This window comes from Hemibagrus wyckioides, linkage group LG01 (assembly GCF_019097595.1).
Source record: "Hemibagrus wyckioides isolate EC202008001 linkage group LG01, SWU_Hwy_1.0, whole genome shotgun sequence".
NCBI lineage: Eukaryota > Metazoa > Chordata > Actinopteri > Siluriformes > Bagridae > Hemibagrus > Hemibagrus wyckioides.
Genome location: NC_080710.1, coordinates 16,903,280 through 16,918,791, shown reverse-complemented (window position 1 = coordinate 16,918,791; position 15,512 = coordinate 16,903,280). Strand labels below are relative to the sequence as shown.

The following is a 15,512-nucleotide window of genomic DNA, read 5'->3' as shown; positions in this document are numbered from 1 at the left end:
GTAAAGAGCACCGTACCTACAGTTAATTATGATGGAGGTTCCATAAGGGCTGCATTGGTTGGCCTTGGAAGCCTTGAAATAGGATTTTCTGTGCATTTTACCATAATACCAGATACTCAGCATCAGAAAACAAGGTCAGAGTTTGAAGTTCTACAGCAATGTACATGACACTAAACACAAACCCCAAAGCAGGTTTTAAGAAGAAGAAAATTTAATTTTTTTATTTTAAGAAAATAAAAACAAAAATATATTTGTTAACTTGAAAAAAATATTAGTATTTCCACGTAAGCAGTGGCAGCTTTTGGACACAGACAGTGTCTATTCTTTATGTACACCACACGGTGTCGCTGTAGGACAATAACATAAACAACCACCAGGTAAAAGAATACTTACACAGATGAGTGGCAAAGGAAATGCTCGTGGCTCTGTTGTGTTCCTTTCAAATTCACTTCAATTCAATTCAATTCATTTGTATAGCTCTTTTAACAATGGACATTGTCTCAAAGCAGCTTTACAGAAACATAGAGGGGAAAAAGATTATAAAGTTTAAAGTTACTGTTTTTTATCCCTAATGAGTAAGCCTGAGGTGACAGTGGTGAGGAAAAACTCCCTGAGATAATATGAGGAAGAAACCTTGAGAGGAACCAGGCTCAGAAGGATAAGCCATCCTCATTTGGGTGACACTGGACAGTAAATAAAGTAAATGTAAATAATGTCCTTTCTTCAACAGCAACCAAGAGCTCTTGAGGAACTGTTAGGTCAGTGTAGTTTCTGAGTTTCTTACAGACACTAATTCTTTGCTGTCTCTTGCTGACAGATGCAACAGCACTGCAGAGACTGTGTGATAGTCTCCAAATGATTTCCTGTGCCTAAACCACCCATGACCTTTGTGCTTCTTACAGTTTTAAAGGTTCTTCTCTGTTAATACAGAAGACATACTTGTTCAGTTTTGTATAAAGCACACAAAAAGCACATTAACAAGGCAGAAAAAAATGATACTGTTTATTACATTAATTAATATAAAGCAATATACACACAAGGTGAAAACAAATATTTACATGTTGCAAAGACATCTAAAAGCTACACAAATATCCTGATATATAGTAAAGAAGTGACAATGGAAAACAGTTTATTCCAGTTAAAATGTATAATATCAGTTCCTACACTTCCTAGTAGGCTAATCTTAAAGAATGTATGCAAAAAAAATGTGTGATGCCCCCCCGCCCCATCTGTGTCAATTCATGAGGCTGGATTAAAAAGCAGAATACTGAAAGCTATTTAAAAGAACCTGTTAGGCTAGTTATGTCCAGAACACACAATACTAGGTATAAACTGCAGGGATAATTCTATGCTTTCATGTGAGCTTAAACAGAGCAAAAGAGAAGAAAGTACATAGGTGTTTATCACAGTCTGCCACCCTATTGTAGACAATCTACATTATTCTCTGCTTAGGAATTCTGTTTTTATCCTGCTTTATCCATCTTTGTTGTTTTCTGTAACTGGTTGCTGAGAAAGCCATTAGAAGTCCACCTACAAGTTCAGCCATTAGATTTCTGTGAGCGTAACCTGAAAGCACTCTGCCTGAGGCTCAATGCTGAGTACAAACGCATCCTCGTTGGAGTAGTGCTCGATGATGTTGTCGTCCATGTTGACCAGAATCCTGAGAGTCACACAAGAGAAGACAACATCATAATTTAGGGGGGAAAAAAAACCCACACAATATCAGCACCTAACCATCTATACATGTTTATTAAGTACAGGGATCTCAGTAACATGTTAGTCTGGGCAAGCAAAGGCATTATATGACAGAGATATGAGATTTTAGAGATGTTCCTAAAGGAAGTTCTAGATTAAATGACAAACAATTTTTGCTTTCGTTCCTAAGAAACTAAAATAATTATATTTATATGCATGTCACTATTAGATTAGAACTGTCACACACACTTGCTGTTTTGTGTTTGTCGCACTCCAGTCTCCCTTTGACCACGCCCTTTTATTACTGTTACAGCCTGTTCCTTGTGATTAGTCTCAAATCGTGTAGTTTCTCTCCTTAGTCTTCCCTCTTTGTGTGTATATGTGTGTGTACATTAATTATATGTATAAAATGTTCTTTTATTTTCTCACACTATGATTTGGGTGATTTCCCCACCCAACAAAGAAAAGTCTATTAACAAGTAATGATTATCAGAATGATAAATAATTGCTCCACATTTCTATTGTTCAGCTTTTACTTACCCTTTCTTATTCTTCTTGAAGATTTTACTGATCTTCTCAACAGGAATGGAGTACTTGCCTGAAATCTGAAACAGAGAATGAACCTGTAATTCTGCTTTATTTTACATGAGAATGTGCATACGCTGTAAAAAGTGCAGGTTTATACTTACAGCCTCAATCAAACTCTTCACTGTAGGAGACTTGAGCATTAATGCATCAAAAACTTCATCAGACTCTTTCCTGACATACAGCAGAACTGGTAAGAAATAGTCAGTGATTACATGTTGTGAATCCTTTCATAGAAGGAGCTGCAATTACAGCAACAAAAAAATTCACATGCTCGAGCACACTGAGTGATTCATTATCGAGTTAGAAATCAATTAGAATAGACATTAATCATCAGCCACATCCAGTTCTCTCATTGCTTCCCTCTCTCTCTCCCACACACACATGTACACACCTCTCCTTGGTGCATCACTTTTGCTCTGTTTGGCTGGTGGAAGGCATGGATCATCTTCTGAATGTCTGAACACCCTCTTCATCATCACACTGTAATAACAGTAAAATAAACTCAAAATCTCCACAGTAATTATCAATAAAATGATCATTAACATTTTCACAATCTTACAGCGGAATTTTAATTGAGCACACGGACAAAATTTCTGCATAAAAGTTAAAGTCGAAATCTGAGAAATCAGCAAACTGTGAAATATGTCATTTCATCCATTGTCATAAATAATGAATTCCTCGTTTATTTAATTTTAGGCAGAATTTAAAACACAGGGTTAGAAATCACATCAGTGCACACCTTCAGTCATCATGTATAGTGCAACAAATAGCAAGCAGCACTACAAGCCAGTATTTTCAGATAGAAAAATATTTAGCTCATTTGTTTAATAACAATGCATAACCTGGTGTTTATAATACCTTACTCACTAAACAGGGTGTAACTGCACTGCACTTACCAATCATTCTCCATTTCATCAGTACTATAGCCGAACATCTGTAGACAGACATAGGGATAAGACAGCTAAAGTTAAAGAGGTCAAAAGAATAGGAATACTATTAAGGGCAGGAATATTGGAAAAGAGATCAGGTTTTTTTTTTTTAATATCATGTTCTGTATTATTTCTTCTTTTAGTTTTGCATTTGCCTGGTTACACTCTGATGCATTAACACATAAACATGGATTAATGATTACAGACTCTCTTACCTGCGCAGCTCTCTGCATGTTACTGAAATGAACATCAGGGATGAACAGCACTGGCTGAGAATCCAAGTCTGTTATGGATTTGAAGAGTGTGATGTCTGATCTCTTCTGTATTAATCCTCCAAGGCTTCCTCTTTTACCCGTCAGATCTATAAGAAAATGAACAGCCAGAAATGATACTGTGTCGTCCTTCACTGCATTTCATCTAGATATGAACCTTTCACTAGTTCTTAGAAGTATGACTCAAATCGTAACCCTAGTGTATCGTTACACCACAACAGTAATCTACAATATTTCAGATTATTTACTGGTCTGTGTTTAACTCACCATTGTGACCTTGCCCTCCAGCCACATGACCCTTTGTCTTTTTCCTCATCTGCTTTCTCTCCTCATCACGAATCTTCCGCTCAGCTCCCTGTGGAGAAATGAGATGTGCAGAAGAAACTACTTTAATCGCACATTTTGGTAATAATTGCCATCATGTTGAATGGAGTGGTGTCAATAATTAGTTGGACGCATGAAAACACTGGTTCTTTCCAACCACAGATTAAATATTATTTGTTATTTAAGTGCAAGGTGGTGTTATTATATTCACTGTTAAAGAAACACTTTAGCTAACCTTGTCACAGAAGACCTTGATTTGGCAGTAAGCTCTGTGAATTGGTTTGTTGCTTCTGTTGTTGTAGCTGTACGTATCAATCTGAATCATAAGTGGAAGCCCTTTCACTCCTTTCTGAGAGGAGAAATCTGTGCTCAAACAGTTCACTGTGATAAACACCTACAGAAAAGAGGAAAACATGATGATGTGCATTTTAAACATTTTGCAGGTAAATTTAAATCAGCAGAGCATTATTTAATAGGACATAAATAAAAATAATAAAATCATGAGAAACAAGCATATATATGACCAATACTTTCTGCTGGGGCTGCAACCTTACTGAACTGGTCTGAGCATCACTTTGTCAGTGTTATTGTGATATATTTATTAGTTTATGCTCTGGGAGGTTCTCAGTAAGCACTTGGCAATTTATGACTTGTGACTAATTAGTGAGTCTTTATTCCTCCATCCCAAACTATTATGTTCACATGATCTAATGAAGAGTAAGTACTAGACAATGTTACACAACAAATCTAAACACAAATATAAGGGCATCCAGTAAATAAACAACAGATATTAAAGAGAACAGTCACAGTGCACACATTGAAAAGGCTCATTCAGAGCCTTTTTTTGAAATGAAATGGAAACTAAATCATAAATGCCCCATGTTGGAGGAGCTTCACTTGTGTTGCAATTCATTTAATCTAATAAACTGAAAGACGTTTGCTTGACATCCTTCACTGCAAAAACACCATGTGCCAATATTTCCAGATACACTGGAAAAACTACTTTTGGAAGATGAAATGTGGGAAATGTTTTTGCCTGGAGTGAAAATACTTTCCCACTGATAGACTAGTTTGCCTTCATGTCTGTACCTGTAACTTTTGTTTAATAAGAAGTGTAATGTTGTGAGAACCACTTCTTTTCTCATGGTCATGTGATCACTTTCAACAGACATCGGTTACTAAACTACAAACATGCTCACACCAAGTAACGGTATTTTCCTTTCAAGCTGATTGCAGTATATGCAAAGTATAAGCCCGAAATAGGATCGCCCTTAAACATTCATATACTGCAGCTGTAGTGATGGGGATTATGAGGCATTATTATCCATAATCTTTTAATGAATTCTGTTTTGTACAGGTTACCCAGATGCTATACATGTTAAATGTAGAAGTGTAAGCTTGCCACACTAAACTGCCTCCACTGCCTCTAAGTTGATGCGAGAATGTGTTAGTTACAATTAATTATGTTTTTTGAAAATACGCTCATGATTTTACTTCTTGATATAGATCTTTTTGTTTTTGATACAGGCTTGCACTACCAAAATACCTTGAACTATAGATTTAATGTTTTATAATGTGATGGTTTAGAACCTGTTCAGTACTTACAGTACAGTAGTTACTACAGACAATGTGTTAAATTTCTGCAGCACATTAGATTATCATTTGTTAATGCAGCGATTTTTGAAATGCAAATCAAATTAGCCAGCTTCATACAACTGTTCCAACTATAAGAGTAAAAATGTTTAAATTCATCCTAAATCGAGCCATACTCGACATATGAATCATAATTCAGAGATATTGTTTACGGCAGGCAGAATTTAAGGACATATGTTGGTAAAAAAAAGGCCACCTCACTTGATACATATATATTTATACTCAATTTCCAAATTCATCAGTTAACCCAAAGCATTCCCAGCAAGTCTAAAACAATACTGAAGTTATGTTGCATTGCTCACCTTAGCCTCCTCATTAATATCCCAGGTGAACGAGACAGCATTATAGGCAATTTCCTCCAGGTTGCCAATAGTGTTGAAGCTCTCTTTGTAATCAGCTTTATAGAGATAAGCAGATCAGAGAGAAGATCAACAATAAAATAAATAAACCGAATTGCAATATTACACCAAAAAAACCAAAACAATATTATAGTTTTATTAAAAAGGAATGAATCACCTCCAAACAATGCACACTAAAAAGAACATGACATGATCAATGCAGTGTAAAGCAAAAGGCTAACAAAAACAAGTGTTAGAAGCGTGTTAGATTACAAGCTGAATTATAAAGTAGCATCAATCATATTCAGCAGACCTTACTCCCTGGATCTCTAGTCCATGTAAATTTTTGTGCATTTCTCCTAACAGCTTTAACTAATTTGACCTGTAGCTTTGGGCAATATGAAAAATACTAGGATACAGTTATTGAAAACGTGCATTATGGCATATCAGGTTTCAAGCTTTCCAACACATGACTTCGCCCACATGCTGTTCATCAGACCACCAAAGTGGTCTTAAAGAGTCACCCCTCCACACCCCTGTCCCTGGCCAGAACATATATCTATTGTCTACCCATTTTCCTACTGTGAGAAAAGGTGATGGATTACATTGCCCTAAGCCTTCTACTAATGTTGCATTTACCAGGATACAATATGAAGGAAAAGCAGATGACTAGTGAATAAGGGGGTTAGGGCAATGTAACACACAGACAACAAAGCCACAAACATATACAGACTCACACACAGACAAAGTGATGTTAATTGACGTGAATTTCCCAAGTAGTAAGAAAAGTGTGTGCACAAATTCTTACCAATATCAAGGACTCTCTGTTTGGCGGTGTGCTGACGGGTGTGCCAGTAGTTCCAGTGCTTCAACTGCTCATCACGACATTTGTCCTCCCCAAACACCACCATCACCACACTCTATAACACAAAGAGAAAATGAAGGCTCCATAAAGCACAGAAAACACCACAACAGGATATTTATCTAGACTACAGTCTAGATTATCACTCATAACATACAATAATAGTAATAATCAATCCACAGCACCATAGTTGCTTCACTGTTCACAAAGAGTGCAGAAGTTTACCATGTGAATGGTACAAGTACTCACCCTCACTTTGCTGATAGGATGGCGCAAGCCTTTGTTGATGCCTGCCTCACACAGCGTGATGCCATAGAACTGACCTCTGTTCAGATAGATCATTGGACCCTCGCCAGGCTTCTGGCGAACTGAGCGGCTCGCTTCTATGCTGTACTGGAGCGTGTTCCTACAACACCAGAGGTGAATAGTGTTACTAGTCATGCCCCACTAGCAGGGAAGATATAAATGCTGATTTCCATTTTCCATGACTGTCATTGACACTAGACACTACTACTAGAGACAAAACTTACATTATAGGCTGCTCAAAGAGAGAGTCTTGGGCCCCTAGAGTGGTGGGCACTTTGAATTTCTGTTAAAGCACAGAATGTCAGCACATTAATAATGATAAACCTACTTGTTAATGCCCTTATCCAGAGTATTTTGTAGTCTCTATCAAAAAAATATAAGCTGTAGGAATGCAGTTATCAAATAGATGTTTAAACCATTAAACATCGTACACACGTACATGTGTGTGAATACAGTATCTTACCACATTCTCGCCACTGTAAGAGTCTTCGAAGGTGCTATCTGGCATGTTCCTTTGCTCTTCCTTGCCATAACTGCTATGTGCCTCCTGACTGGACTGGTGGTAAGACATGTGATGGTATGACTGCCTCTCCTGCAGCTGGTTCGAATAGACCTCTGACTTTACGGTGGCCACCACTCCCCCCTCTGCTGGTAAGGCGCTATATGAGTCACGCTTCACCTCTGTGCTACGAGAGTCTGTGTTGACAGAGAGATTGACTGGGGGAGGTTTGGTACTCTGATCACGCTCATTCATGGATTCCATACCACCATGACATATTCTATGAAAAAAATAAAACACAAACAAATAAATTAACATTTCACTGTACCTTGTTAATGAGATTTATTCCATGAGAAGTCAAAGAATAACAATAACTGTGTCAAATAAATCCTACCATTATCACATTTCATTCGCATGTGTCCAGTTGACTGCAAATAAAGCACAACAAACCTTTTTTCATCCTCTGGATATTTTGCTACAGACAGAAGCCTTTTCTCTTTTGGAACCTGAGAGGCACAGGAGAGAACGGTTACAGGATAGCACTTTAAATAAAGAGCTCACAACCACTACCAGGCAGATATTAAGTCTCATAAGACTTTTGACACCTTGTCTTTCTTGTGGAGAAAATGTAAGCACAGAAAAATGTCTCTTTCAGGGACCACAGGAATTTTGAACAGAACAAAGCCTTCTCACCTTGTAGTATTCATACAGGAGTCCGAGAGCTGCCACACTGTCCTCGTCTCCATTGATGCTCATCATGGCTTTCGTGGCTGCAGTGAGAGGGTTCTCCAGGTAGGCTCTCCAGGCTTCATCCTCACTTGTAAACACACGGCGGGAAAGGAAGGACGTCTCATTGGGAACCACTACTACCAGTCGCTTACTGCGTCACAGAGCAACGTGTATTTTGAGGAGAAGCAGATGATTTTGAATTTCTAACCAAATGTGATATTTCTCAGTGGCAGATGTAAGATTTCTACAGTAGCACATGTGCACAGGAGTGAGTTGGCATTAGGAACAACTCAATATTTTATAAAATCTAGTTAGCACAGAAATCAATGACACAATACAAAGGGGAAATCCTGGTGTGGTTGTGTATTTTAGGCATAATCGTGGACTCACAATAATGCTGCAGCTTCAAGCGTTGATCAGGTAATATAAAGAGACCTAATGTTTCTACAGGAGTTAATCTCTCTGAAGCAGACTCTTATGCTAAATAAAAACCAACACCTCTTCTTGCCTCAGGCGTTTCTGGAGTCAACAAAGAGCTTCACCAAAATCCTGCTATTCCCAGAGCTCTCCCTTTACATTCCCACACACAATACACTATCCCAGTGGATATGGATACTGCCCAGTGGAAGTGTACAAAAGCATATCAGGAAATCTAGGTTAAATGTTTACATGAGCGATCAAGACTATTTTGACCTGTGAAAATAAACATCAGTATAAAAATACAGCTGTTTGATTTCTGTCGGTGAAAGTTAAGCACACTGGAAGATATACTAGAGTTTTATATTAAACGCTATAAAGACTTTTTTTTGTTAAATTAACACTTATAATGTAAACCAGTGACGAGTCTGGGGTTATTCAGGACAGTCTGCTACAGAGGAATAAATTCTAGCCCGAACAGGTGAACTCACCTTTCCTCCTGAGCCATGGTTATAACGGCTTAATCCACTGTTTCTGTTGGGAAACTGTCCAGGAAGCGGTAAATTTCAGTCAGTTAAAAGCCAACACGAGAACCACAGAGCAAACGTTTAACGTTACCTGACTCCTAATATCCGTCTGACATTAACATTAACCTAGTTCCACCTATATAAACAAAGCAAAATGACAGAATGTGGGCGGGAAAACACTTTCCAAAAATTCAGCGTTCTCCGAGACGCCACCAGGTGACTTTAGTGCAGGTGACTATGAATTGGTCAATTAGAGGGCGGGGCAAGTGTTCACCTCAGACTGATTCACTTGTTGTCGGATTAGAGCGGAGTCGACTCCTGTGCGCGCTCACAGGGTCAATCCCAAACCCCTCCCTCTTCCTACAAAGGGGGCTATGGCAAAACAACATTTACACACTTAGTAGTGCAATATGTATTAAATAAGTGGCCATTTGGAATGCTGCTCAAGAAAATGGCACTACAAGTGACTGGGTTTCTTGCTGCAGTTAAATAACCAAGTTATTTAATAAATAAATAAATAAATAAATAAATAAATAAATAAATAAATAAATAAATAAATAAAATTTTTATAAGTTTTATATATATATATATATAGAACACTGGCACACAGACTATATTATTTTAACCCTATTCACAGTCAAGGACTAATATTAATCAATCAAAAATATTGTCAAATATTATACAAATATTATCAATGATGAATATTTTTTATGCCTCCAATTTTTAACTTACATGTCGAAATAATAGCATTTTCATTTTATTGTAATATCAATATTTATTTTTATTTATTTATTTATTTTTGGGTGTGAATATCAATATAACAGCAATTGTGTAAATATTTAAGATTGTGTTGTGATGAATAAAAAAAACACTTGGTGACACTGTGTTTTTGTCACCCGGTTCAGGTGACATTTGCTGTTCAGAAATTTTCTGTTTGTGTAAGCAGATTTATTGTTGACTGCCAGACTAGTATTTTGTTTTAAATACAGGACCTGGTGTCACATAAAGGTAAGACTGGGTGTGTGATCTACAGGTACATTATAATTGTAGATAAACTGAGCCTTTCCTTTGCTTTTAGCAGATTTAAAAGTTAATGTTGAAACTGATCCAGAAAACTGCATGGATATATTAAGCGTTATGAAAGGATATGAGATGATGGCTACATAAATAATGTTTCTCTGTATTAACAGATGCAAGAAATATTGTCTTAGAGAGTAACAAAAACATGGGTTTAAACAAAAGTATTGTTCCATTACTAGTGTATTTTACAAAAGAGTTAGTTGGGAACAATGATGTCAGAGTAGCCAGTACATTTAAATGTCAAAATATCTCAAGATGGCTAAGGTTGAGAGTAGAAGTACTTGCTTGGTAATTTGAGGTCAAAGCTCCTCATCAGCCAAAGTGCAATGCCAGATCTTTCCTAAATCTTTATTATTCTTCATGGGACAGTTAAAAAGAGGTGTGGCACTACAGAGTCGGCAAAGAAAAACTTGCTTCTGCTTCTACCTGTCTGACAGGTAACGGCTGCAGTGCAGGGCGGGCATGAGAGAGGTATGTGTGTGTGTGCACGCATGCGTGTTCACACACAGGTTACACAGGCACTTCTACTTGCCGCAAATATCAGCTGAAAGCACAAACTCGCAGTAAGACTTAATAAAAGTGATGTTGTAATGGTGCATACTTGTCTTACCCATATCACCTAAGAGGAATTAAAAGACTCCTGTGCTGCTCATTAGTCTGTAAAAACATTATTTAAATGCATTAAGTATTAGGGAAAAAAAAGACAGTCATTACAGACTAATCCCACAGAGCTGTGATGAATCTCATGATGTCATGTTTGCCCGGCTTGTTTGTCATCTCTGAACCTGAACAAATTTTTTTTATGTCTACAATTAAAATGAGCTCACACTTTGTTCTCTTAGATGATTATGAACTGGCAATTCAGGAGTAATCAAACTGGTATTGTTATACATTTGGCATGCTATTTTAAAATGCAATTTATTTCCACTAATTTCTGCAGGTCATTGCATATCTCATAAGTGTAAAGAATTGTCATATGTTTAAGGATATTACATGCCACAAGATGTTACACAAACATTGTCACATTATACAAAGGATACCAGTGAAATTGCAAAATCCCACTTACAGTAAATACAACCCACAGTCCCAAATGAAGTGTCAAATAAACCTTTATCTTTTCACACCCATCTCTGATATTCAACATTCATAAAATAAAACTTGTTTTATATTCATGTTAGACATGAGCACAGACGTGTTTTTCCTGAAACGGTGTGAGCTGCTCAGGCCTTAAGCTCATAGGATACACTCTGAAAACAAACAGATTGGCACATATAGCACAATTGCTCAACTCATGGGAAGATACAGACATGCTGGAGAGTGTTAAGAGGAAAGAGATAATACTGTTTTTATTTTTGTGTGTGTGTGTAATATGTGTAAGACCTCATTTTAATGATAAGGCGTTGGACTTGTTTATTTTGGAGCTCATGTGCCACTAAATAATATTTGAAAAAATTATTATAACTAGCAATTAACCTGCAAATAAAAAGTAATAATTATGTATAGGCGTCATGGCTAAAGTTACAGATTCTCAATAAGTATGATCCCAATCAAAAGAGAATCAATAAATAGTAGCCCTGCTTTTTTCTTCTTCTTTTTTTTTTTATCTTAAAACAAACTATAAAGAGGAAATTAAAAAATAAAATGCTCAGAGAAGCAGTGGCTTGACTAGACAGAGTACAGTTGTGAAAATTGAACTATTTTATATCATAGAACTATAACCCAGAGAACACAGCAGAAAGCACCACTAAAGCAGGTGCAAAATAAAGTACTGCTAAAGAAGATCTAGTGAACACTGAGTATGAGGCAGGGATACACACTGGCACCACATGTAGATGTTCACTAGTGGCAGTCAACACCAACCAGGCATAACATTATGACCTATGGCCTAATATTGTGTTGGTCCCCCTTTTGCTGCCAAAACAGCCCTGACCCATCATGCACTGTGTATTCTGACACCTTTCTATCAGAATCAGCATTAACTTCATCAATTTGAGCAACAGTAACTCGTCTTGGATCGGATCACACGGGCCAGCCTTCGCTCCCCACGTGCATCAATGAACTTTGGCCGCCCATGACCCTGTCCCCGTTCACCACTGTTCCTTCCTTGGACCACTTTTGATAGATACTGACCACTGCAGACCGGGAACATCCCACAAGAGCTGCAGTTTTGGAGATGCTCTGATCCAGTCGTCTAGCCATCACAATTTGGCCCTTGTGAAACTCGCTCAAATCCTTACACTTGCCCATTTTTCCTGCTTCTAACACATCAACTTTGAGGACAAAATGTTCACTTGCTGCCTAATATATCCCACCCACTAACAGGTGCCATGATGAGGAGATAATCAGTGTTATTCACTTCACCTCATAATGTTATGCCTGATCGGTGTATCTTAGCCAATCCAACTACTGGCATGTTTTTGGGATGTGGGAGAAATCTCAAACTCCACACAGACATATATTCAACCTGCATTTTTGTAAGTTTGCAAAATGTTACTATGTGCACTTCTGGTAGACACTAAACTGCATTTTGTTGCTGTGTATATGTACTGTGAATTGACAAAGCTGTATTTATCCAAAAAATAGTGGAGGTCCAGGTAGCATTCCCAAAACTTAAAATTCTAAACTTCTCTTGTATTATTTACAACATACATAAGTTCTAATGAGGAACAAACCACAGAAACAAAAGGAAAGCATAAAACACTACAGGCTCAGGTATTGTGCAATGGATTTTGAGGCATCTGTTTGTACCTGTAGGCTTTATACACGCCAGCTCTAGTAAGAATCTTCATCAGCTTAATCTAAAGTTTACTTTTCACCACAGTATCTTACTCTGTGACCACCAGTGTGATCATTTAGAGATTAAGACCTGTCACTTTAACCAGCCTTGTCCAATAACTGTTATTTTAACAATATGCAAATTGCCCGAGAGCAGTTTTAATTATTTGCATATTACATAAAAAAAAAAAATCAAACTGCAATTGTCTAAACGTTTTTTTTCTAGGTAGAATTGCATAGAATAACATTTGCCTTTATTAATTTATTTATGTTTAATTTCCCTATTCAAATTAGCCATTCATTTAACTGTTGCTTTTCCCCCCATGATCCACCGATTTGTACATTTCTTAAATAACTAACAATTTGTCAATTTCTTTGCAACACTTTAAAATAAATTAATGCAGCCAGTGATATTTTGGCATCGTGTAGGAATTTATCAGACAAAGAAAGAAATCAAGTGTTCATTTCCTAAATTTAATTTTCGCTTTATAGTAGAACTAAAACAGATGTCTATGCCTCAAGTTGACATTGCCACAAAATACAGGTTACCATACAAAATCTACCCAACAACAAAAAACAAAACAAAACAAAAAAACATACTGCAACAAATACAAATGTTCTGTTCGACAAATAATTGTACAGTATAAATTTATACAATACTGGTTCTGTATATTTGGCACCTAACAACATGATATAAATTGTGATATAGAAATATGTGATTCTTAAAAAGAAGAAATACAAAATGAAACATATGCATACACCATGGAGAAAATTTCTGCAGTAGTTGTGATGTTTGAACATTTTCCAACTTTACAAAACAGCAGTTTAAGAAAGGAGAGAGAAAAAAAAAAAGCACATTTATGAAATAAAATATCTAGCAGTACTGAAGTCAAGGCAGTGGACCTCAGCTGCAGCTCTGGGAACCACAAGTTCTGTACATATTTGTGAAGCACCAGCTCTAATACACTTGAACCAATCCAAAGTCCTTTATAAGCTGGTTCAGGTGTGTTAAAGCTGGAAAACACTCAAATGTAAAGTGTGTGGAGTTCCCATAACTGTAACTGAGAATTACTGCAGTAAGGCATTTAACAATTTGCAGTGGCATCTGATAACATTCAAAACTTACAATAAACAGCAGCAACAGAATGCATCTGGAGCTCCAATGTGTTTATCATGCACACTGAATGCAGGACAGGAACTATACAAGTGAATATGATTTTAAAAATCTCTTTTTTTATATACATCAGCTGATTTGTTTGATTAATGGTGAAGAAATGTAGTCACTGAGATCCCACATTGTTAAACCTTTAAGAAGACTTCAGATACAGGCAGGTTATGCCACTAAAATTCCAGACCAGCTGTCTAACCACCTGGCTAATACATCACATTAATCTTAATGTACCAAGTTCAGTAAGAAACATCTTTTCTATCATGAATAAATTGATTTGACACTATAACACTTTTGGGAAACTGGACCCTGACCATTTGTTCTATACTCTTCCAGTAGTAAGAGGCTATTTCTAGATTAGGTTTCAGCATTACAGGCATTTACATCAGTAAAAAGCAACATGGCAACAATGAAGCAGTTATCCATAGAAACACATTACTATTTGCACATGTATGTGTGTGGCAGGTCAGTAACCTGACAGTGTCTACATATCTACAAACTACAGGTAGACGTACATCATACTAATTTTTACATCAATAAATCTTCTGGTCTTCTATTGTAAATATTAGAGTTTTGCTGCCCACAAGCTCTCTTGGACAAAGCAACAGACCACTGAGGCCAGTGTGAGCAAACAGTACCAGGACACACTATAGCCACACACATACACACACAAACCAGCATGCATACAACACAAACATTTTCTCTTCCATATACAGCTAAAACTTATTTAACATGCTCCACTGAAAACACTAAAAGCAATATGTTGCATCTTAAAATAGTCATCTGACAGTTCTGCATGCATGCCCGTTGTTTCATTATTTGGAAAATAAAATACACAGACTATACAGGCCTATTATAGTAAAGCCACAATTCTTCATTTCATTTCCTTCTGGCAATATAGCACAAGGGAGAATCATGAGTGCACTTCTAACAGTTATTCGTGTTTACTGGGATTTGGGGAAAGTGTAGTGTACATACTGCACAGTTATGTTGAAATATTGGTTGTCATGATTAATAACACTGATATGCTAATAATAAATAGGGTAGATACTGGAACATTACTGGGAATTAACACCCCAGTAAAAAGCTAAACCAAATTATAAGGCTCTGCCAAGAATGTGTGCATGTCCAGAGTTAAGATCCAGGACACTTCAGGCAAGCCAAAAACTAGAATAGGGACAAAATAACTAAACTCCAATTCCACACCATGTTGTAGGTCAGGATTTAAAAAAGCAGTGTAGTACTGCATGACTTTACAATTCTAAAAACAAAAAAAACCTACACTACTAATCTATTTAACTGCATCTGTTTGGTGCAAGTACTGAATGGTGTAAAAAGGCATCTGGTGAG

The 15,512-nt window shown here is 36.9% G+C and overlaps 2 protein-coding genes across 4 annotated transcripts in view; both read right to left on the bottom strand.

The window, feature by feature from the left end:
• Positions 1-983: 983 nt before the first annotated feature.
• grhl2a (grainyhead-like transcription factor 2a) lies at positions 984-10,585 on the bottom strand. 2 transcript variants are annotated; one of them, XM_058389371.1, is made up of 17 exons: positions 10,505-10,585; positions 9,104-9,157; positions 8,160-8,346; positions 7,917-7,972; positions 7,431-7,746; positions 7,192-7,250; positions 6,911-7,067; positions 6,608-6,719; positions 5,764-5,858; positions 4,044-4,202; positions 3,752-3,839; positions 3,428-3,573; positions 3,180-3,217; positions 2,675-2,763; positions 2,385-2,470; positions 2,236-2,300; positions 984-1,660 (listed from the first exon to the last, which is right to left on the bottom strand). In XM_058389371.1, the coding sequence occupies exons 2-17, from the start codon at positions 9,118-9,120 to the stop codon at positions 1,546-1,548; spliced, it is 1,785 nt and encodes a 594-aa protein (XP_058245354.1). In that variant the 5' UTR covers positions 9,121-9,157; positions 10,505-10,585; the 3' UTR covers positions 984-1,545. The 2 variants fall into 2 exon arrangements, with proteins under 2 accessions (XP_058245354.1, XP_058245364.1); XM_058389381.1 differs by lacking the exon at positions 10,505-10,585 and having other exon boundaries at positions 8,160-8,283; positions 9,104-9,495.
• Positions 10,586-13,407: 2,822 nt separating this feature from the next.
• Positions 13,408-15,512, bottom strand: part of ncalda (neurocalcin delta a) — a 36,170-nt gene continuing 34,065 nt past the window's right edge. For both annotated transcript variants that reach the window (XM_058389392.1, XM_058389401.1), the window contains one exon: positions 13,408-15,512. This exon is cut by the window's right edge and continues 689 nt beyond it. The gene's annotated coding sequence lies outside the window, so the exon portion shown is untranslated.